The 24,674-nt window shown below is 45.1% G+C and overlaps 1 protein-coding gene and 1 long non-coding RNA gene across 2 annotated transcripts in view; one reads left to right on the forward strand and one right to left on the reverse strand.

Moving 5' to 3' along the window:
- LOC119393920 (protein doublesex) overlaps window positions 1-23,905 on the reverse strand; it is a 46,926-nt gene extending 23,021 nt beyond the window's left edge. The window contains exons 1-2 of the mRNA XM_037661113.2: window positions 23,367-23,905; window positions 18,437-18,484 (exon numbers count right to left, since the gene is read on the reverse strand). Of these exons, the coding sequence (XP_037517041.1) occupies window positions 18,437-18,484; window positions 23,367-23,793 (475 nt within the window). The 5' untranslated portion in view covers window positions 23,794-23,905. The remainder of the gene's footprint in view (window positions 1-18,436; window positions 18,485-23,366) is intronic.
- The window catches only part of LOC119393924 (uncharacterized), a 61,994-nt gene that overhangs the window by 24,573 nt on the left and 12,747 nt on the right, over window positions 1-24,674 (forward strand). The window contains exons 3-4 of the long non-coding RNA XR_007416056.1: window positions 8,739-8,851; window positions 16,138-16,229. This is a non-coding gene — a long non-coding RNA (uncharacterized LOC119393924). The remainder of the gene's footprint in view (window positions 1-8,738; window positions 8,852-16,137; window positions 16,230-24,674) is intronic.

The following is a 24,674-nucleotide window of genomic DNA, read 5'->3' on the forward strand; positions in this document are numbered from 1 at the left end:
GGTCTTCTATCACCAAAGAACTCAGGTGCTCCTGTAAATACCGGCTCACAAGGCCTTGCCAGGATCCCTTTTCTGTGACGATCGTCCTAAGCGGACATTCCGGCTTGTGCGTTTTGCCTGTGAAGAAGGCTTCCAAGGTACTTGTTTCAGTCTTCTCAACCTTTTTCAAAAGGGATTCCAGGTTGAGATTCTTCAGCAACCGTAGTGCCTTCCTTTTTTGAGACTTTGCGTTAAAATCACATAACTTGAAGTTCTTCGTTACCGCCGCTAAGGCCTTCTCTTCGAACATGCCCTGAGGCATCAGAATGAAACCTCCTTCTTTGTCAGCCTGGAGTACTGCAAGTCCTAGCTCGTCCAGAGCATTGGCTACGTACCTTAAAGGAGGTTTCTTCGTGGAACCAGTGGCAGCCTTTGACATTACGCAGTTCACGGCGTCACTGGTAGCCCTTTCCCTTTCTTGAAAGCTAGTGCAAGTTGCTGCTCGCCGAGCCATGGCGAGGAGCTGGTGCCGTTGGGCACCAGGGTCGAAGCTGTATTTTGGACCTTTGTCCAAAATCTTGCGAACATTGTTGGGAAGGCTGAAATTGCCTAAAACCGTCACATTGTTCGAGGCAGTCTTCGCTTGCTTCTGGACCATCGGGAAGCTGGTACGAGTACGCTGCCACAGGAATTCCGTAACCTGCCCTGCAAGCTTTCTGTACTCGTTGTAGCTTCTGTCGATGTATTTTTGATCCGTCTGTTTTATTCCATCCCTCACGCGGGACTGTTCTGTGCGTTACGTGATGTGATTGACGGGACCGGTGAGATTGGATTTCAGAACGCAACGGGGGTGAGCAGTGACAGCTTCCTTTTCAATTCTCGAGTTTTACCTGGAGTCGACAGCTATTAGTTTCAAAGGTCAACATTTTGTGCATAAATCAGGAATATGTATTGGGTCTTCAGTGGCACCTGTTTTATGCGACATTTTTCTATCCTGTGTAAACAAGCGTATCGCACCTAAACTTGATGATTTTCAGGTTGTTAAAGCATTCAGATACGTGGATGATTACCTGCTGATATTCAGTGACGTAGAAGGACCGGTTCCTGACAATATTACCGCAGGCATATTGAACCTATTCGAAAGATCCGCAGAGGGTCTTAAGTTCACTTGGGAATCGGCAGAGCTTAACTCCATTCAATTTTTAGATTTAAAACTTATCTTCAAGCCAGATCATTTATGCTGGATGTATAATCCCAGGTCTAAGAAAGGGTTGTTGCCGTTTGACAGTGCCCACTCCAAGCTTATCAAAAGGGGGATCACCACGACTTGTGTAAAAGCGGCTTTGGAAAAATCCTGTCAACATGAAATGAAAAAAGCGCTTGAAATCCAGGTTGAGCGTCTAAAAGCAGCTGACTTCCCACCGTGGTTGGTCAACAGTGTTTGTGAGTCCCTGCTGCAGAAGATGAAGCGCACTCGTACAACTAACAATGGGACTAACGAAATACAGAAAACTGTAGCTGTTCCTTATATCCATCGCATTTCCCATAATTTGAAAAAAGTTATCTCGAAGTACCATGTCAATGTTGTGTTTTCAGCGCCGTGCAAACTATCAAAAATTTGCTCTCTCACTTCTAATGGTGGTCGCAAGCAGTGTTCCAAGCGGCATGCCACTCAGTTCACCGCATGCGCGGCGAACGTTGTGTACCGCGTTCCTTTGAGCTGCGATAAAGTGTACATAGGGCAAACGGGGAGATGTTTCAATGAAAGGGCAAGAGAGCATAGGTTGTCAATCAAGAATAACGCTGGTGGCCACCTTTCGGAGCATTGTAAAAGGTGTGGGTGCAGTCCGGAGTTTGCGCGCACTGATTTCCTTAAGCGTTCTCATGACAGAACAGAAAGGGAAATCGTGGAAGCATACCATATTCACAAGTCTGGTGATAAGTGTATAAGTGTACCTTCTATCACACTCTGTGACAAGGAAGTCGCCTTCCTAGAAGGTTATTTGTAAGCTTCCATTCTTTGGCGTAGGTGTTTTGTGTTGTTGTCTTTGTTTATAGGGTTGAGTGGTTTTTTTTTTTTTTTTTTCCAATACTTCGTTTACCACTGTTTTCTGACGCAGCTCCTTGTTGTTTAAGCATTGTTAATGACCTATTGTTTTCTTATGGTTTTTGACGCTGATCTTATGTGTTCAAGTTTTGTTTTTTGGTTTTTATGGTGTTAGGGCAAAAATTGTTTATTTTACTTACGCGGCTCGTGGTTAGGTTTTTTAGGAGTTACGTTGAGCATATGTGCAGAGTCCGTAGCCCACATTTCTTTTTTGTCTTATGGTGGGGTAGTTTGTGTCCACATTGCTAGGCTGGTTCGTTGACGGCCTGTTCGGTTTTGATGGCGCTGGCTTCCTTTTGGGTTTCGATGTTAAGGCTTGTTGATTTTGATGTTAAGGTTTCTTGAGTGCGCATGCGTCCTTCCAGGTATAATTTTTTTAAATGCAAGTGTGTCGCGGTCTTCAATATCGGACGTTTTCTAACGCCTTTGAGTGGTAAAAAACTTGATTTGGCGTGGTGCGTGGCCATGACGAGATTTTCTGGTGAGGTATTGGCACTTTTGTTATCGGGTGGATGATTCACAATTGTTATCGCCCTTGCTGGTTGCTTGTATAAATTTTACTTGTCTGCTCAATAAACCTCAGTTGAAAGTTGAGCGCCTGTCCTGTGTGCCTCTTGTCTATGTCCCCGTCCCATAGCGCTCGTATGTCCGTATCATGTATGAACCAACTTGCCCAAACACAAGTCTTGCTAAGCGAGAGATTACTTTGCGAAATCCGGAGACGGTGTTCTCTTTGCTAAATGTCCCACGGTACCTTACACATTCCCCTAAGACGACTCGAAGGCCGAAAGCCATCTTCTTTAACTTGTTATTCTACAGAAAAGCTTTTTCAGTCTACCCTGTGCTGTCGTCGTCGTCGTCGTCGTCGTCGTCGTCGTCGTAGTAGTAGTAGTAGTAGTAGTAGTAGTAGTAGTAGTAGTAGTAGCAGTAGCAGTAGCAGCAGCAGCAGCAGCAGCAGCAGCAGTAGTAGTAGTAGTAGCAGTAGTAGTAGTAGTAGTAGTCACGCTAGTCACGAGACCAGAGTGGGGAGTGAATAAATAAATTAATAACGAAATTATGAGAATGGTGATGATGATGCTCGAAGTGTTAAGCGCGCGTATTTCAACTCTAGCGGCGGATTGCGACACCACGTGATCTCACTAGCCAATCACATACACTCGCGTACTTACAGCTCCCATGGTTTTCACCGCGTGGAATTGGCTGAACTTTTCTTCTCACTCGATTGAACTGAGCCCCCATCTTCTCAAGAGCTTCGACAGCTGTGTCAGCTGTGTCGTAATCGGATGATATTGATTACGTAATCGGATGATACTGATTTCCTTGCAAAGGTTATCGCTGAGAAGTTACTGAACGGTCATTGCCGAGTATCAACGAATAACATTAAAGTTACAACGTGAATACGGTTGATACACTATTGACAGTATTGTTGAAGGAGTGTTGCAGATTGACACGTTACATTCCATTCAAACACCGCTGGCCTATTCAATTCGAGAGGCCACTGGTGCATCGTTGAAACCATGGTGAACGGCAGTGCTGAAATTCCATTCAAACATTTTTGAAGCAGTGCTGAATGCCAAAAGGGAAAGTTCTTTGAATTGTTGTTGAACGTCGATATAGGAAAAAAAAAAAAAAAGTAGAGTGCCCCACTAAATGTGTTCTCCATGCTGGTGAGTTGTGTCGATATTTGCTGTGATATTCATTGCAATGCTGCTGGGTTATGTAATTTAAACTTAGAAGCTCGTGCGCGTAATTAGTGCACACTTCATATATTCAAGAACTGGTTACATCGGATGGAGGGTTTTAGATTAAAATAAATTTACGCGAAAGAAAGTACTAATACACAAAATCAAGGACGTAGGTCCAATACACAAAAATAATTTTTGAGCTACTTGGAAGAGAAAAAGAAAATTAGTTTGGATACGGGACTAAGTGTAGGTAACTTTTTTCACGGTATTTTAAGCAGGTACTTATTAACCCTTCATTTATTCAAAGCCATAAAACAGCGATGCACTACAAGGTAATATTGAACAAGGTAATATTGAAAAGCGATGTCAGCATTATGGTGTAATTTTGTCGCGATAATGTTACCGCTAGATTTATAACGCTGAGACCTCTAACCCTTTTAACCTTAACCCTCGGTCAACACGTCACCTCATTGAAAGTTTAAAGTTTCTGCACTATCTAATTACCACGTAAATTTCACTTTTATTTATTTATTTATCTAACCTCTAATTAATTTCTTTAGACAAATGTAATCAGTTCGCTGATAGTTACCCTATTTGTAGCTATGACAAACTAAACCATTTAACGTTTCAATCTAGAAGAGACATGTTGAAACAATTTTTTCCTTTGACAATTGAACATGGCAGATGCTCATGCATTGCCATTTCGTGACTTTCTGTCTGTAATTGATGTATAATGTATAATCCTTATTACTGCAATTGTCCCAGCGGGGCTACAGAATGTAAAAACTAACTAACTAACTAACTAACTAACTAACTAACTAACTAACTAACTAACTAACTAACTAACTAACTAACTAACTAACTAACTAACTAACTAACTAACTAACTAACTAACTAACTAACTAACTAACTAACTAACTAACTAACTAACTAACTAACTAACTAACTAACTAACTAACTAACTAACTAACTAACTAACTAACTAACTAACTAACTAACTAACTAACTAAATTTCCTTGTATTGCATTCGCTTGTATTGCGTCCATGCACACCTTACGATATATTCCCGCCCGCTGAAGCACTGCCTTCGCAGCTTGCGTTGGCACATGCATCACTGTTTTCCGCTTCTTATGGGGAGGTGGGCGAGATTATTCACGGAATTCCAGGTCATATGTGAAATACGACCCCGCGCTAACATTATGTCACGAGCGTGTTTTTCACACGATTGCTCAAGCGAACACGTCTCGGCGCTACAGCAGTCGAGCTAGGGATCTTGCTCAGTTTGATGACCGCTACGTGAACTACCTTAATATTCGACATGTTTTCTTCGTGTTATTTTTCTTAACTCACCACGCGCAACACTCGTGCGAAGGGTTATGCAAACTAGCGCAACCTCAAAACTTTTGGGTCAGGTGAAGTTTACGTGGAACACGGCAAAAAGAAAGAAACAAATAAAAGAAGGTCTTTCAGGTGGGAGCAAGGATTTGACCACGTTTCGTCCTTGGAAACCAGGGTGTCTAACACACATCAAACTAAGAAAAAGAAGAAAATTTTACATGACACCGGGACATCAAGGTTACTTACCCGGTGTCGTAAATATAAAATTCCTGCTGCTGCGCTTAACAGATTTCGGTGTCGTATGCGCGCTCGATAGAACTTCCACCTTGCAACAGGTGCAAGCGCCTTAGATATTCCTCCTGGAGATATGCTAATATCGTAAGGCGGGCGTGTGCGTTCGACTTTCCCACGCATTGCAGCTAGCGTGGTCATTGGCCTATAGCGATGCAGTGTCGCGTGACGAAAAGGGCCGTGAATGTATCCGGGGCAACAAATAAGAAATGTCACATTTTTAAATGTAAATGAAGTGTCATGTTTGCATTGCCATATAGCACAGGGTTTGGAAGGTGGCGCCTGGATCTAACGTGGCGAGAGCTGCCACTGATTTCTACGCTCTCGGGTCACTTGTTGAAGTGCCTCGAAGTCCAAAGAGTCTAACAGTACCCACAGGGCCGCGGAAAACTTCGAACGGCGACAGTCCCAACAATGGAACTATAATGAGGAATTAAATATTGTATCGAAGTATCTTATGATACCAAATGGCGAGTATCGAATCTGATAAATTTTTTCTACTTATATCTTGTGTCTCTATCAGATGTTTTCTTGCGCCTCAGTATCTTGTATTGTATCTCAATACAATCGCAAAGCATCTTTACCCAGCCCTGTCTCAGTGCATGCCCCAAGTGGGCCTTATGAGTACTAGTCGAAGTAATGAGTACACTGATGGTATACGACATCGCTCTCACCATCAGCACTTTGTCGTGGTTCTTTTCGGTTGTAGTTGCGTATATGTGCTACAACAGCACGAACAATGCATCTCAAACTAGCCGGCCAGCCAACGTTACTGGTACCCCCATCTGTCGTTAGTTAGCCAGTGCCTTCTGTCGCATTCTGCATTTGAGCCAGCAAGAACGAACGCGTCCAGTGCTGGCTGACGCGAAGTCCCGTCAAACTATGCAAACTGTAATAGTATTAACGCTTACTATCAAGCCTGAAGGGCGTAGCTGTATGGTTTAACTCAACCTTCCTTTTAAACTTTTTTTCTCTGTCTCGCTTTCACATTCCGGCGCTTGCGAAGCGGAAGCGCTGAAATGGTCTCAGTCGCGGCACGCTCTCTACGCGCATTGGAGGCGGGTAGAAGCAGAGCTAGCGAGCTGAAATAGCGGTAACCCTGACCTTGACTTTGCGGCACGGAGGATGAGCAGTGGCGTGTTTTAGTTATGCGATGGGCTAACCAGGCTGATTGAAGAGCTTCACTCTGTCCGAAAAGCAGCGGCAGAAAGCGCTGTCAGGGAGAGGAGGGGCTGGCAACGGGACAGCGGCGGTGGCCTTCCCCTTGACTTAAGGATTGCAAGTTTGTTTGCTTCTTTGTTCATATTTTGCTGACAAAAAGCAAAGTGCCCGCGCTGCACTACATACTCAGTCGGTAACGCTGGAAAGCGAATACCGCTGTGGCCGCAGCCATGTACGATGGCAAGAGGCGCTTTTCAACGAAAGGCTCGCTGAGCGTGAGTTAAACAGATACAGGGCACAGATACACGACACTGGCGCGTTTTCTTCTTTTTTTTTCATTTTGCGTATTTTTTCAACAGCGACCGACATGGTCTTTCGGTAAAGGTAAACGCCACTTATAAAAAATTGAGTTTTCCTCATTTATTTCGATGGGTAGAAAATTCAAGAGTAAGAAGGAAAGGAAAACACCCGTGAACCTCAAGTGAGACGCACTTTAAATGACTTCAAGTGGTCAAAGTCAATCTAGAGACTCCCACTAGGCGTGCGTCATAATCATATTGTAGTTTTGACGAGTAAAACATCAGCAATAATTATTAGGGATGGAGGAAGGGCCATGTGTGCGCGCTTTCGAAACCATGGGGATTGTTGACAACTTCCTCTATGTTGAAGCAACTGATTCAAAGGAAATTCCCAGATTCTGAAGTTTTACTCCTTGACGAGACTAGCACGTTCACTCTGAGCGAAGGGTAAGAGATTACACAAGGTCTTCACACAGTGTCAGGCACACGACGCACCCGGAAAACTGGCGTTCAATATCGCCCCTATACAGTTAGGGAGCACGCTTCGCCTCAATGATTCTTAGCTCTTCCCTATCACAACACCACCCGGGTGAGCTTCAGTACAAACAGGCGCTGCCCCCCCCCCCCCCCCTATTTTATGACATCGGTCGCCGTCAGACTCGGAACAAGCCAGTACTTCTCCCCGTGACCCATGGAGAACCGGCAGCTTAACAGTTGTCATATTCGAGTTTTCGATATCGGGCGATTGCGCATGCGCCGATGTAATTGCACTTACATTATGGTTGACGTACCACGTGGTGGTAGGCCCTGCAAATTGAAGATTAACTAACTGAGAATGCTAAGCCTTGATCTTGTCGTGTTTCGCAAGTATGTTACACAGGGACCTACAAACGGTCGTGAGGTATCAGCTTGCCGCAGATATCCCCATCACCACTGATGTTGTAAGTAAAACAATGTACCGTTGACTACTGCCGTCGCAAGAAAACAGCGGTGCCAGAACCGCGCTTCACAGCTCCTGTAGGCATTTAATTTTGCGTTCTAATGCATTGCGCCCCGCTTGTTACCCATGTAACGATCAACGCGGGGGCCTAGGGATATGCTGGCATGGAGGCTCACGACCATCCTTCCCCCTACAGATGTAGTCGTGCTTCCAGCCGTTTAGGCGAGCAGTCATGTCATTTTTTAAAGATGATAGTCTTTCTTGGGGAACTTAAACGCAGAAATTTTGGTCTGTCTGTCTGTCTGTCTGTCTGTCTGTCTGTCTGTCTGTCTGTCTGTCTGTCTGTCTGTCTGTCTGTCTGTCTGTCTGTCTGTCTGTCTGTCTGTCTGTCTGTCTGTCTGTCTGTCTGTCTGTCTGTCTGTCACCCGATTCAGCGACCCGGCCAAAGTTGAACCACTTGCTTACCGCCCACCCATCTTGAACTCGTACGGCTGTTCATACTTGTGAACGTTGTCGATCAAAAAGTAAATATTACGCATATCTGAGGCGCAACATCACTAGGTAAGTATTAGGTGGTGTGTTCCTTTAATATAAAATATATAGAAACGTAATTCTAAAGACCCTAGTTTCTTAAGCTGCGCTGAAAATGCGGCTGCGCTGAAAAGGCTTATGCGCGCCGACGAACTTCCTCTGCCACGCAGGAAGGAAACCCTCTGCACAAGCTCATGTTTCCCGACGTATTGCCAGATGGCGTCCATATCTCACGCAGCGCCTCCTGTATCGTCTTTACACGGCATTTGCAGCGGAGCACGCAGATACGCGGCCAATATTTTATTAATAAAGCTTCAATAACAATCATTGCCGTCGTCAACCGTACATCTGTAAATTCTCTATTACTCGATTGACAGCTACCACACGCATACTTTTACTTTGTGCAGGTTTGCTCATAGGTATCGACTTGGCCGACACCGGGACCTAGGGATATGTTGGCACGACGGTTCGCCGGCAGCCCTTCCTTGTTAGGCGCAGCTGCCTGAACAGTACTGTGGCTGTGAGTTCCCAATTTTGCAATCGCTAGATACCATAAGCGTAACGTTTTTTCCTTGTGCGAGTTTGCCCATCGAAGCTATCTTGTGTGACTAACACCAAATTCTAGGGATACGTCAGCGTGAATCTACGGGCAGGCGTATGTTCTTTTGTAGCTGCAGCTGCATTCGCAGTACAGCTGTACGTTCTCCATTTCGCACTTCCCTGATTTCTGGGCTGCTTTAACAAAGTACTGGCATGATCAAATACAGTCTGGGGTAGCAAACTACAGCAGGCACGCGTCGTGCAGGCTGTGCAAGCAGCATTAGGCGTGAAACTGAGAGCCTGCCTGCATACTCACTCGTTGTAAGTGGGGCTGTCTGTCTTTCGTTTCCTATGCATGTATGTGCCATCATTGCAATACTGTAAATCGCTGTACATTGAGCCATTTGTGTCTCGATCCACTCTTTTTTTTTCTTGTTCTTGAGAACAGAACCTCATTCGATGAATGCAACCTTTGTCATCTACGGGACTCGTTTTCTCACGTAAAACTAATTGCTGGCTTTCTCGAAAGGGACAAAATTTGTACCCTGCGTACTAATGAGGTAGTCCGTTCGGTAGATATCTCCAAACTCATTCGAATTGGCCTAATATGAACTTATTAACGTGGAAAATAGTTATCCTTAAATTGTTTTGAAGCTTTAACGCAGCCTGCATGTTGCTGTTTGCTAACGGTGACGATATATCCTGAGCGTTCAGTGACTATTTGACTTTGTATAGTATATTTCTAAGTCTATAATCCCCTTTTATCTCTCTTCTTCTTCCCGTTTCATCTGTTGTCAAGCTAATTTCATCTGTTGTCACTGCTGTTTCAATCATTCTTGTCAATCATGCACAGTAGGTCTCAATTAAATTTCTAACTACGCGGAAGCTCCTGTATACGTATCACTTCCAATTATGGAAGTGATAATCACGCAGGACAAGAGTTCAGCGGAACAAACAGTCTTCGAAATGATAGGAAATAGTCGAACGGAGAATATATCAACGGAGCCAATGTTACGATGGTCGGACAAGGGAACTTGCCGAGACGAATACAAGTTTTCTCGTTGGAACGTAGGTCCTAGCGACATTCCTTCTTCAACGATTTCCCGTCACTTACCTGGTTACTACCGTAAATAACCAGATTCTGATTCTGAAGTATGAAGCATGCCAACTTAACCACCAATCTTGTATCTTGTTTATGTTAACAGTGATCACGGTCATCCATAAGATAAGTCGCAGTAGCTTCTATAAGAGTGCCGCTCAACAACTTGTAGCACAATGCACGCGTGATTATTGTGCGAGAAACATGAATATAAGGGGAAGAACCTGTTTCAGGATTGCACCTGAACTGATCAAACATGCACGATGCAATCAAGGCAGAAAATGAAGGACGCTCTCCTCTGTGTGATCTTCGAGGAAGCGCGCATTTCTGGCTGACACTACTCTCACCGTTTACGTCAAGAAGGCTTCTTGTGTACTGTCATATGAGATGAGCAGCTGCGCATTCCTTTTCGCTAATGAATGTGGGGAATGTTGTTCTCCACACAAACATCCGACGACGTACAAGACGACGATACGCTCGCGCCAAAACAAGACATTAAAGCCGGCTAGAAGGGCGCCCGGCCACGACCTCGACACAGCCGCTATCGATTGGCCCTCGGTCGTTTCCCTCCGGCGCGTTCTCTCATTCTTGTGCCTCGGCGTCTGGGTCGGCGCTCTCGAGAATAACAACCGCGTTTTCCTCGCGGAAGCTGGCCCGAACAACGAGAGTGATGCAAGCGGCCAAGAGGAAGCGGAAGCAGCGGCCAACGGCGCCGCTCGCTAACGTTTCCAGCCACGAGTAAAAGAAACTGAATCAGCGATGAAATATTCACGGAGAGTATTGAACGTATGCCACGATGCAAAACAGTGGTTCAACACGCTAGTTTCGACGGAGAGTGTCATGAAACTAACGCACAGACACAACAAGCTTGAAAAGAGAAGGACAGCACGTCGCGGGGCTCGCAAACTTGCAGTTGTTGAGTCCAGAGATGTGTCGTTCTCGTCTTTTCACGTTCTTTTTGTCGGCGTGCTGGTTTGATCCTGCTATCATGCCAACTAGACCAGCTTAATGTGCTCTTATGACTGAGAGTGTTACCGTGGGTCATATGGTATACGCAAAAGAGAAAAATGGCGGACAACTCATTAGAATGTGTTGAGATTGAATGGTGCATACTATCACTGTTGTAATAACGCATAGCCAATGCTGGTCACCATTCAGATTCAGCCAACACTGATAAAGATTAGCGAACAGTTAGCCAAAGAAATAATCCCCGACAAAATTACTCCCTGACACAGAATGCCGGTGCAAGAGCTCCAGGAAGGCGTCGTCTTCAAAATAGTAAATAGGCAAGGTGTTGACTGGGACGTGTGGTTCACTGTTGTAAGGGTTTAGCAGTTCAGACTGTGTCGTTAGAGCACAGAATTAATGTATAAAACGTTTACTGACTGCAGAAGAAAGCGGGGAATTGACCCTTGCAAGCCAGAGGCGTGTGGTCTTCTTAGTCCAGGAACCTCAAGTCCCTGATTTTCAACAGGCGTATTTGTCCTGAAAAAAATTAAGGCCAGTGATTTCTCCACCCGATCGTCTCCTACAACGAGGAAAATGCAAACCAAACGATGAAAAATTTACGCCTCCCCTGATGAATAGCTGTTACAACTCTCGACATTACGGATCGAGTTGTTAACGAGAAATCGAAGTTGACACCACTGTCGCCGTGTTGAGCGTCGTGAAAAAAAGGCCGGGACTCTCTAATGCAGTGTAAAGCAGGGTAGCCCAGCCGCATCGCCAGGGATGCCCGATAAAGAGAATCACGCGTGCTTGCAGCGCCCCTCTCAGCACCTGCTCACACCGGTCTTGTAACCACGGGGATTCGTGTCTCTTTAGTGTGCGAAGGGCCGCAGTTTGTCACCAGATTCGAAAACAACTCGGCGACGCAGCGATGCGAGACCACCCGACTCCTGCGTCGTTTCTTTCTTCTTTCGCTTGGCCCTCAAGCAACATAGCTGCTGCCGTTCGGCTCCGCCTATACTGGCGCAAACATGGCGGCAAATTCAATTCTGCTTGAAACGGTTAGTTGTTGTACTCACGTAGTCTGGTTTAAAAAAATAGCAGCTGTGACAGGTCAGAGGAATGCTGACTCCATCAGGACCTGGTGGCATAATCTGAATGACGACCTGGTATGCTACTCCTGTAGGAAGGAGATAGTTATAGTTAATGGAGTGAAGAACACTAGTAATAAATGAAAACAGAGTGAGTGTTCATTGACTAGATACCAATTTTACCGAAGATAATGTCTAACCGCGTAACCATGAAGAAGGCAACTGACAACGACCACGGTCTTTCGCGCAAAAAACCTCTCGCGTACAAATAACTTGTCAGCTAGACCACAACTTGAATACGGCACTGCCACCTGGAACCCTCACCAAGCATATATCCTTAATTCACTTGAATCGGTTGAAAATCGTGCGACTAGATTGATCCATTGACCACGCTCACACAACATGAGCGTTGCACTCCTAAAGGAAGGATCTAGCTTGACATATCTCGCTTTTCGTCGTCGTATGGACACGTTTTCTCTTTATCAAAAATGATTTTACAGCTCGCTAAGCCACCCCCGCCTTACTGATGCGAAAAGCAAGTGTGCACGAACCTAACACGCACATGTGCATCAACGCTACTCCTGCAATCTTGTTGAGACCGAAATAATTTAGAAGAACCATAAGATATGTCGGAGTTGCTTCCGATAGATATATTGCTGGAGGTCAGGCAGCAGATAACTTCGGGTAACTCCAAGCACAGCTCGTGGGAGTCCGATCTTAGTGCTGTATTTAAGTACACTTTAAGTGTGGCCAATCGAGGGTCCCGTACACCAGTAAAAGTTAACATTGAAAGCTAAGTGCACCAATGAGGCGTCCTGTCCTGTCTTCAAGAACGAGGCGCTGAATTTTCGGTCGTGCCGATTTCAAACGGCCTAAACAAAGGTGGTCATTCAATTAACCTTGATAAACGCGAAGTCCACTAGAGTTTCTCTTAACGCATCTGCCGGCCGTTACAAGCCAGCTCGCCAGCTAAAGGCCTGTCAGGTTTGCTATGAATGAGCGGATGGGTTTAACCGCAATGAGCGTTGTACCAGCGAGTAATCTTCATTATCGATCATGATTAGCTCGAAGAATACATTTCGAATAAAAAAAAAATCCGGCAGATCCCACGCACTGTGGGAATCGATGTAATGCGAAGCAACCAGCAAAGAGCTGCATACATCACCCTGTTTGTCTTTGAGCCAAATGAACTCATTCATGCCATGGCATCTAGTTCACCATATATGGCATGTTTGCTATGCACGCATGCATGCAAAACTTAGTATATACCATGCCAATGGAACGTATATTCTGGTGTATACAATGCATGACCTGTCAATTATGTTCATCACGCACTCGTGTCATGCCATACCAATTTTGGTATATATCCAGTTAACAAAATGGCCGGAAGCGCACCATGACAGTGTCATGTAAATCATACCGTACGTGACATGCATAACATGATTCGCATGTTAAGACCTGTCATTTATGTTCGCCATACAGTCACATCGCGCAATACCACTTTTGGTGTATATCAAGCTAGCGAAACGGCCGCGAATGCTTCATGAGCGTGGCATGTAAATCATGTCGTACATGACTTGCATATCATGATTTTCATGTTACCACCTCTCATTTACGTTCGTCATACAGTCGCGTCACGCAATATCAATTTTGGTGTATATCAATCTAGCGAAACGGCCTTCGAGTGCGCCATGAGCATGGCATGTAAATCATGTCGTACACGTCATGCATGTCATGACTTTCATGTTACCACCTCTCATTTACGTTCGTCATACAGTCGCGTCGCGCAATACAGATTTTGGTGTATATCAAGCTAGCGAAGCGGCCGCAAATGCATCATGAGCGTGGCATGTAAATCATGTCGTACATGACTTGCATGTCATGATTTTCATGTTACCACCTCTTACTTACGTTCGTCATACAGTCGTGTCGCGCAATACCAATTTTGGTGTATATCAAGCAAGCGAAACGGTCGCGAGTGCACCATGAGCGTGGCATGTAAATCATGTCATACATGACACGCATATCATGGCTTTCATGTTACCACCTGTTATTCATGTTCTTCATACAGTCACGTCGCACAATACCAATTTTGGTGTATATCAATTTAGCGAAGCGGCCGCGAGTGCGCCATGAGAGCGGCATCTAAACCATATCGTACATGACAAGCATGTCATGATTTTCATGTTACCACGTGTCAGTTATTAATGAGAACTAACAGACAATAATGCCAAGGAAAGTATAGGGGATTAAACGCTCCCACGTTTAAATGCACACATATGCCCTATAAAGTGGACGGGGGGATGGCCGCCGCGGTAGCTCAGTTGGTAGAGCATCGGACGCGTTATTCGAAGGTCGCAGGTTCGGCCCCTGCCCGCGGCAAGCTATCTTTTCGTCCACTTTTCTTTCTTCACAATTACCTTACATTTATTACTAAAAAAACATCCCCTATACTTTCCTTGGCATTATTGTCTGTTAGTTCTCATTAATATTGTGTATAACAAAGAAAACGAGCCCTTGAAATTAACACTTCTTTCCTTCACGTGTCAGTTATGTTCGTCATACAAAAATGTCTTGTCATACCAGTTTTCATATATATCCATTCATTTAAACGGCCGCGAGCGCCCCGAGACCATGCCATGTAAATCATGCTGCACATGACATGCGTGTCATGATTTGCACGTTAGGACCTGTCATTATGTTCGGCATGAACTCTTGTCACGCCATACCAATTTTGGTATATATGAAATTAACGGAACGGCCGCAAGAGCCCCAAAGCCGTGGAATGTAAATCATGCTGTTTATGACATGAATGTCATAATTTTCATGTTATGACCTGTCATTTATTTTCGTCATAGGCTCATGTTATTCCACACCAATTTTGGTATACATCCGATTAACGAAACGGCCAGGAGAGCTCAAAGTCGTAGGCGGCTAGATAGATAGATAGATACGCTCAAAGTCGCAGAAGTTCGCTAAGAAATGCTTCGCATTTCAAAAAAGAAAAACGAAAGAGCGGAACATGCTCAATGTGGTGTATCGAGTCTAGTTGGGCCGCTTATTTTTCAGTACTACGCTCGCGCATGGGTAACCGACGAAAAAAGATCATAGAAAGAAAAACATAAACAAGACATGCTCTTTGTCTTTCTTACGCACTTCCCTGGAACACTTCTACATCGTCATGCTCATAAATCTGTGCTACGCAATACCACAGCCCTCACTAATACATGCTTAGTTTCTCGGCATGGAAAAGAATGCTTGTACCAAAAGACACGAGTCAGCGTAGATATATATATATATATATATATATATATATATATATATATATATATATATATATATATATATATATATATATATATATATATATATATATATATATATATATATATATATATATATATATATATATATATAATGTGCATGAAGGAAGAATGCTAAGGGCTGCTTTTAATGGATGTCTGCTTCATTGTCCAGTTTAGCAGAACTCAGCTCCCACTTGGCCTAGGCTCTTTCATATTTCAAATGGCATGGCCAGCACATCTAAAAAAAAAAAAACGCAAAAAACCGCAGTACGACTCTCTTTTTGTCTTGCACTTTTCTGCTTTTAATATAGCGGCAACGCAGCAATTGCTTTTTTCGATGGAGCAAAACTATGCCTAACTCTGATATTCTCAAGACTTTCTCGTAAAATTATCGCTTTGTAGAGAAATGGCATCGATTCTTTTTTTTTTCCTGTCTAGCGAGTACGAGAAACAATGGTTTCTATATTTCACTCGACGACAAAAGAAATACAGGCATGTAGGTAACCGTGATAAATATTTAGTGCCTTCTTTTTTTCGATGTGATAGTCAGGTGCGAACGATGCAAGAACGTTCCGATCCAAGTTACGACAGTCCTATAAGAACACAGCCTTTGTTTAAGAAGGGGCTACAGAAGCCATTTCTGCCTGATGACTTTCAGTTGGAAAAGCACCGAAGCACAGCTGTCAGCGTTGGCCGAATGAATACAGTCGTTGACAGAGACGGCGTGTTTTGTTAAGCAATGATGAGATGTTCCTACAGTAAAATCGTGTCTGCTTATTCAAGTGACCGGCATTTCACTATACGCAAATTTGTCATTTTGCAGGGGAAACAATATGCCAGAAACACCTAGCTTGCCAATTTTGCTTTGTGAAAAGCGGCGGACATTGTCTTGTCTACCAGTTTACAACTTCAAAGGTATAATGCCATGCTGGTTTGCTGTATGAAGTTTTGTTTTAGCTGCATTCCTTTTTTACCTTAATAAACGTGGACAGCCTTCTACAAACGCGTGCTTCCAGAGTTGGAGAAACAAATTAAAAAAAAAAAACAAGAACATGAACAATGCCGCTAGGTTTTACAATGGACACAACAAACGGAAGACTTTCTTGCGATGTGACAAAGCAGCAAATGATCATAAACGACAGACTAGAACGTTTGTGTTGTTTACGACTCGTGTGATTCAGTTCAACAAATGGGAATCGGGCGTTAAATCAACGGCTTCAGTAGGCCACTTACCTGATTTCCATAGTTTATAGGAACAAGGAAGGAAAGAAGTGACGTAGTTTATACATAATCTTTTTGTGATAGCAGATCGGTCATCAAAGAACTAACGCAGAACAGTTTGTTGTAGCAATAATCTGCATCTTTTACTAGTAACAGATCATACAGTACTGCTAGTCGTGGTGTGAGACTCGTCTTTCAAGGTAAGTTATCGGTCAAAAATAGGTGAACTTCTATTTATGAAGCAATAGTTTCCTTTCTCCGATTGAGTAACTGATTGATTGACTCACTGATCATAGCCATTTGCTGCAGTTGAAGAGAACATGACCCCTCATGGCCACGTTATGTGAACAGGCATCAGGCTGGTACTGTAATTGCATGATTGCATTGGAGCGACAAAAGAACTTGTTCCTTCAAGAAATGCTAATATCGGTGACGCATGTCCGCTTTGTGCCGTAACATTAAATGAACTTGTTCTTGGGCGAGTCAACGTTTAGGTTTGGTATAGAATACAGTGCTGAGTGAAATGCAAGCAAGCAAGAACTTAGACTAAAGACGAACAACGGCCAACTTGGACATTTTTGTCTCGAAAACAAACAAACAAACAAACAAACAAACAAATAAACAAACAAAGAGTTGTTTTTCAAGAAACGAGTGCCCTTCGTTAAAGAGGTACTGTCTCCTCTAACACTTTATGCCGGTGGTTACTGATAGAATAATAAAAAATTCTGCCACCACACTCAGTGTTTTGCTACTGTCAATTGACTGTTGGAGTCTGAACATATCAAGCATACATATCAAGTAACTGAACATATCAAGCATACTGCACCAGTGAAAGTTGCGAGCGAAGATTTGGCGTGAGGGTAAAATAATCGTTCGTCGTTAGCGCAATGAGAACAAATTCTGAAGCATCCAGGAAATTTACATATGATCAAAAAAGGGAAGAAAGTACAGGCTTCGTTCACATAACAGATTAGAAGTTTCATGATTACTATTATTGGATATTCATACACATACACACAAGGACACAGGGGAAATAGGGAAAGAGCAAGGTGACAACTGCCACCTGGAGGGACACAACGCCTCCCTACTTTTTCTGGAAAGGGGAAGAGATAGGGGAAATGAAGATAGGGGGAGCGAAAGGAGAAATAAAACAGGAAAATAAAGCAAAAATAATGGTGGCTCGGATAAAAATAGGCAAAAACACGGACAACGCACTCTCGTCCTTGTTCACTCGGTCGGATACCTAAAATTTAAGTACAAAGCTACAAAAGGTAGACCTATAGCACGAGGCAGCGCAGACAAACAGATGCCCTCACTTCAAGATATCATCTGCGTAGTCAGTTGTTGTATAGCTATTTCAGATGAAGACAGCCCATTCAGTTGTGTTCAGTATCGACAATGCGGACATTCTCCCTGCTAATGCAGCTGGAAGAATGCAATATTCAGCGATGGATACTTAAATATTAATTTTTGTTGTTGAGATCATATCCACGATACAAAGTTCTTTTTTTAAACATTATCTCGACCATATGGCAAGATATTTGATGGAGCGCAGTCCTCAAGTTTCTCATGTAACCTTATCCAGTTTGATAAAACAGAATTGTGCCAGTCCTGAAAACCGTCATGTTAGTCACTGATAAAGTTTATTTGGAACACATAGCGCAACGAAATCAAGACTTGGTAATTCAGAATCATGATTATGGCTTCTACGTTTAGGAGGTGACGAAAACCTATTCGGTACAAAAAATTACAGCGATATATCAGTGATACAGGAACACCTGTCTCTGTTTACAGGAAACATCACACCCCTAAAAAACACTGCACCATCGCATTCGTACGCATACTTCAAGCATCACACTGATACCCAGACGTATCTAAAGTGAGCGCGTACACTGGCTCACCTGCTGTGATGAGGACATCAGGGCTGCGGTGGTGGCTGCCAGCGTAGTCTGAAACAGGCGTTTTGCTTATTTTACATGTCACATTCGAAATGAACGTATGTATGTATGTATGTATGTATGTATGTATGTATGTATGTATGTATGTATGTATGTATGTATGTATGTATGTATGTATGTATGTATGTATGTATGTATGTATGTATGTATGTATGTATGTATGTATGTATGTATGTATGTATGTATGAGTACGTCTAACTGCAGATACAATTCAACGCAGATACTATTCATAATGTCACTTTCTTGTGTGTTTGTTCCGTTGCGCTTGCTAAGATGCACAAGTGCAGGTACAAGTTGCAAGTAACGGTAGCTTTTACTTGAAACTTACATCATGCATTTTGGGAAGAAAATCAACAAATCAAACGCATTCTCCACACTGGAAGAGGTCATACTTCCCCACCATACACGTTGTTGCTTTCAACATCAGGTAGTCCTCCCGGTGCGTGCGAACTTAATGATAGTAAATGGGCAGTTGTAACGGGCCGGAGAGTAAAGGCAACGCGTTGCGAGTGTTACACTGTCTCAAAGTTAAAAGCCAAATATTTAGCCGAAGTAACACCCTCACACAGCTGACTAGGGCAGTAAAAGGAAAGGCCAAATTAAAAAGAGCATAGGCAATAAAATTGACCGCCGGCACCTCACCTTCCCCGACCGTTACGCCTGGCCTCACTTTATAGTTTGCCGCCTGGCTGTTCACCCGTATGCGAAGCCGTAGCGATCTTGGGCAACTCTAAACAATATAAATCTCGTTTATATCGCGCATTGACAGCAACAACGTGATGCGTAAAGTAAACTTGCATGTAAAACACGCGATTACAAGTGAAGCACCCCAATAAAGCCTATAGGAATGAAGCACACGAACACGAAGAAAATGAGTACAAAAAAGAGCTGAAGATAGGTGTTGGCCTTACCTTTGTCTCGCTTCTCCTGGTCACCGATCAGATTTTTTTTCTGTCACATATCGGCTACTCGTTTGCGTCATGGGACGACCTCGATTAGTGCCTTCCGTACAAGTTCAATATCTGGCTTGTTTTATGGTACGGTGCTAAAACTTGCCATTAGCTAGGCCAGGGGTCTCAAACGTATCTGAGCTAGCCGGCCGCACTCACGAAATTTAGTCCCACATGGGCCGGAACAGTGAAGAAAGTGGGAGCGCTGGGGTGGGGACGGGGGAGGTGGGGGGTTGTTGAACAGAACGTCACCTAACGTCGCCATCTGGAAGAACATATTTACCATATCTCATATATGGATGGGTCATATCTGAAGGGGTTCGCAATAGGCGAGAAAATAATGCGAATAACAATTAACAAAGTAACAAAAGCTTATTCCTTGTGAAGCCGCTGGCCACGTGCTTGAGACCCCTGTGCTAGGCAAAAAGAAAATACTACGTAAAGTTTAAGTAGACCTAATTCAATCAAGATCGGCAAGAAAGTGCACGTTTTGATGAAAACACATTATGGTTGGAGGTGAGTATAGTATATGTGTTTAAAAAGCATAGAGTCTAAACCTATACAAATCTAGAAGTTTAAGACAAAAGAAACGTGGCTTAGCAACACGTGATCAGTTTATAATGGGTACATGAATATGTTTTGATAGCAGCATATGCACAAGAAGAACAATACAAAGTGAACATTTCTCATTCTATTCTTCTGCAATGTCTTTCTCATTGTTAAGCCATGACGTTCACGAGCAATATGATCATATAGAATACAAGGTGTTGGTTTTTCAGCATTTAATGACACAATTCCACGTAATTTGCAATAGCAACGAATAAGAACACGGTGACTAAGGCTTACATTCTTCGACGGCGCAGCATCACAGAGTCGAGATACAACGACAACAATCACTATATTCCCACTAATTAATCTGCTCAGATGCCTCATCTCACGACAGACTGCCGACATATACTTCAAGTGAAAACGTGTTGCTTCCCGCGTGCTAACAGTGGGGGCAATCAGCTCATAGAAGTCTCGGACAGAACTATTATTTTAATATTCCCACTTCTACAGTAATCACACCCTTGCTCATCAGTCAAACTTTACACGCAGTCTCTGATTTTGTACCAATGCTACCGTCGTCACAAAGGAACATACCACTCTCAAGTACATTTGAAAAGCGGATATTGCAATTAGCCTGACAAAATATGAATCAAACTGTATGGATGACATAAAAACACAATAAAGACGCGTAATTTCTCTACAGCTTACTATGTCCAATACCGTGAAACGAAAATCCAGTACTTATGCTCTGCTATGAGTGGCACGTTCCAAGAAGATCCAGGATTTAACCCTTGCAACTCTAATCGAACACGGGCGCTTACACACTCCGCAGCAAATCTGAAGGATACGCCGATAACATTGATCGGTAGCGTGTTAACATGAGACAGCAACACCTGTGAACAGGCATGTAACTTTTAACCGGCAAAGTATCTTCACGCGAAAGAGCTCCTGAGAATGCGACTTTTCTGATGATATGAAACTGAAGTCAAAAGACAATATGGCGCAACAAACTGGCAGTATTGGTGGTGTAATGATTCTTGAAAACGCTATTATCACATCAAGGTTACGAATATTTACAATTTCTTCTCGACACGCACCTAGTGTTCAGTGGCAAATGGTTTACACAAAGCATGTCAGATCAAAAGTGTGGCTTGATGGGTGAGTTAGTGCATAATGCTTGGCACGGAATGCCAGCAGCAAAGAGTAAGCAGAAAAAAAATTGAAATAGCAAGCAGACAAGGGAACAGGAAGGGTGCTGTTTGACCAGCACCCTTCCTGTTTCTTTGTCAGATCATTCAAAAATGATTCGGTACATTCACTCGTGGCATACACAGTCGAACCATTGGACAACCCTAATCAATGCATGTAAAACAACAACAAAGCGCATCCAATACCTCCGAAAGTGAACGCTGATAACAACATTAGAAGAGTTTAACAATTATGAGAGTGCATAGTGCAAACTAATAGGACATAGTCGCTGCAACTGAACTTAATCAGCTCAGTTGCGAGCACGAATAACAGTATGTGTACTCCGAAAAGACTAAGCCTACCAGTTGTAGTTTATCACAGGGAATGAATGAGTGAAACAGCCTTGTTAAAGGCTTCAAGTACCTCGAGCAAAGCACCCGTGCATACTACATTTATGTATGTTGCAACATACGACACTCCACGAATGCATTGTTATGTAGCACTGCATGCAGGTGGAACATCGACGTACCGTACACATACTCCGATGTTTCACTGTCTACAATGCAATATAATCGTAACATGCTACATAGTCTAAGTTGGTTCATGATTTGAGAAGGACTACTCGTAGCTCAAAACATACGAGAAAACGTTGAGAACAAAGTACTGGTAGAGCCAGTCCTGTGTTCTCATCTTGTCCTCGTTACATAGTAAAATACCGTTTCGCACTTAGTTGTTCACATCAAAGCCAACAATCCTGGACCAGACTTTGTTCCAATCGGTTTCACTTTCCGTTATGTTATTGGCTCAGACGCTTCCATGCCACCGCCGTGCTAGGATGGGCCAATCAGCGGGGTTATAGAAGAGAACAATGAAATCGATTGTTACAGAAACTGCCCTAAATAGCTTTAGCACTTTGGCAAGCACAAACAAGGAACTGTAGATTGTGGTCGGGCAGTGCTACCAAAGTTAAGGATGGATCTGCTGGCTTCACTTGGAAGCGCTGGTACCAAACGATAGAAAATTAACAATCGCATCAAATCGTTAACTTGTTGCAAGGCCCGTTGACCTGGGCAGAGAGATGGAGAGAGAGAAAAAAAATGAAGCTGAGGTCACACGCGACAAAGAAAATCAGGTTAAAGTGAGTTTTCAAGGTCTTCGCGTGCCTCTCTCTTCGAGCAACTACAACTGCGAGGCACGGCGCGAGCGAGAAGGCGAGAGAAAGTGGGAGAGAGAGAAACGATGGGTCTCGGGCACAAGATTACAAAGAAAAAAATGGCGGAAGACCTTCGGGTATGCCAACTGGCCACACTGTGCAGCAGGGCGGAGTTCAGGGAGATGATTTTTACTTGCCCCCTCCTCTCTGCATCGAGCGTGAACATTGCGAAAAATTATTATTGCATCTAATAGGGATCTTCCCGAGTGGATCTCCGCCCTCCGGGCCGCGCCGTTCCCAGGAACGCGCTCTCGACTTGCTACGGCCGGGCCTTTGCATGGAAACCAGCGCGTGCGAAGGGCCGCTTCCGCCAGCCAGAACGGATTTGCCTGCCTCGTTCGGCATGCAGATACGTCAGTTCAAGACGTCACACCCGGAGACATGGCGCCGGCGGGATGGCAACGGCGCCGATTGGTCGCCCCAGATACTGCCACGTGTGTGTTCCCCTCCGAGCCACGGCTCGGGCCACTTGTTCCTTTTTTTTTTTCTTTATTCGTGCCTCCATTCATTCTCTCTGTCGATCCTAAGAACAAACCAGGAGACTCGAGACCGTCGCTTTTGCCGTGCAAGAGGCGAGTATACCGCCAATTACCGTTCAATCGGGTTAGGTAAATGCGTAGCCCTAAAACCGGAAAGAGTGCGAGTGGTGTTGCAGTGCGCGAACAATGTAGGTGTGCTGTTGCTGCACGGCACGAGTTTTGCGCAACAGGCCTTCCCGCCGCCATTGCTGTGGCGGAAGCGAAAACTGTTCTCAAGACGCCTAAGATCACAGAAGCGCGCGCGCGCTCGCGGTTCCTCGGACGCGACGTCTCCGGGGTTGCGAGCGAACAGACGAAGGCCCCCGGAGGAATGCAACTTCCTCGCCCCCCTCTTTCTCTCGCCGTTCTCGAAGACGGTACTGGTCGCGGATGGTTAACCCTTTTGGCGGCGCCCGGAGCGGTGGTGCGCGCGAGGCATAAGCGGAGACACCCACCGTTGGCGGCGAACGAGTTTGCCGTGCTGACCAGGGCCGGCGGTTTGACCACGTCCGTCGGGGGCGGCTGGTCGAGCAGGCTCTTGGGGTCGACCTCCTCGAACACTGCTCGGCCGCTCGCCTCGTCTTGGACCTGGGCCCGACGCAGCGCGACCTGCTGCGCCATGACCACCTGGCGCTCGGCGATCAGCTTGCACTTTGGGCAGACACAGATGCGGTACGGGCAGTAGCGCTTGTGGCCACGCACGGCCACTTTTCGGTTGTGGTTCCGGCACCGGGCGCACTGGGGACTCCGGGTCGTCGTCGTCCCCGAAGTCTTGGTCGCGCTGGCGGAGGACGCCGAGGCGGCGCCGGAGGAGGCGCCCGGCAGCTTGCTGGGGACCTTCCCGGGGCCGTCGGCGGGCGTCCGAGACTCCATGAGGATCATTTCCCTAGCAGGCCGCCCGGGGAATTCCCTGGTACCCGGTGGACGGGGAACGCCGGCGACTCTGATCTCGCTCCGGTCGCGGCAGCCGCGCTGAGCATCGGCCCGTCTCGCGCTAGCTTGGTTAGGGGGGGTGCCCGACACCGGCGCGCCAGACGACCGGGGCGACGCGCGGCGGATAAAGTACAAATCGCGCGAAGAAAACGCCTCTCTCTGCCATCTCCTCGCCTCCTCGCCTGACTTGACTCAACTTCACAAACGTAAACGATGAGGTAAAGCCACGTGACGAGTTCGCCCCTAGCGCGACCTGACGAGTAAAGGGGGAAGCCGCCGCCGCCGCGCGCTCTGTTTCCTGACTGTTTTGTTTCACTGGCCCCTTCTCCACGTTCGCGCGCTTCGCCCGAGCCCGTCCGGTCAGGCGGTGCGTTGAAAGGAACTTCCAGACAGAAAGAACGTTGCTCCCGGCGGCGTCTGCGGTGAAGCTCTGTTAGTCGGCGGCTCCCGCACAAAACACGCTGACGTATCATTGATCAGGTTGTCAAGCTCACTCTTTCACCCCCTTATGATAATCGAAGGAGGGCTCGCGAACGGGGGCGAACGTTGCATCATCGAGCCGCTTGCCAAATCGCTTTTCGCGCCCACTGCGTATTAACATCGTCGTCTAGGACCCCTCGCTCCCAAATCGCAGGCGTGGCTTCCTGCAACAAACAAAGGTGTTTCGTGTCTCTGTATATGCGACCTGCGTGCGTGCAGGCCGGCAAGTCACACGGGACTTCAGCAATTTCTTCGAAAACGACAGTATGAGTATGCTTGTGAATGTTTACTTCCGAACGTAGAACGCACCAATGGCTCTGTTTGGCGAATACTGTACAAAATGAAACTTG

This window comes from Rhipicephalus sanguineus, chromosome 5, assembly GCF_013339695.2.
Source record: "Rhipicephalus sanguineus isolate Rsan-2018 chromosome 5, BIME_Rsan_1.4, whole genome shotgun sequence".
NCBI lineage: Eukaryota > Metazoa > Arthropoda > Arachnida > Ixodida > Ixodidae > Rhipicephalus > Rhipicephalus sanguineus.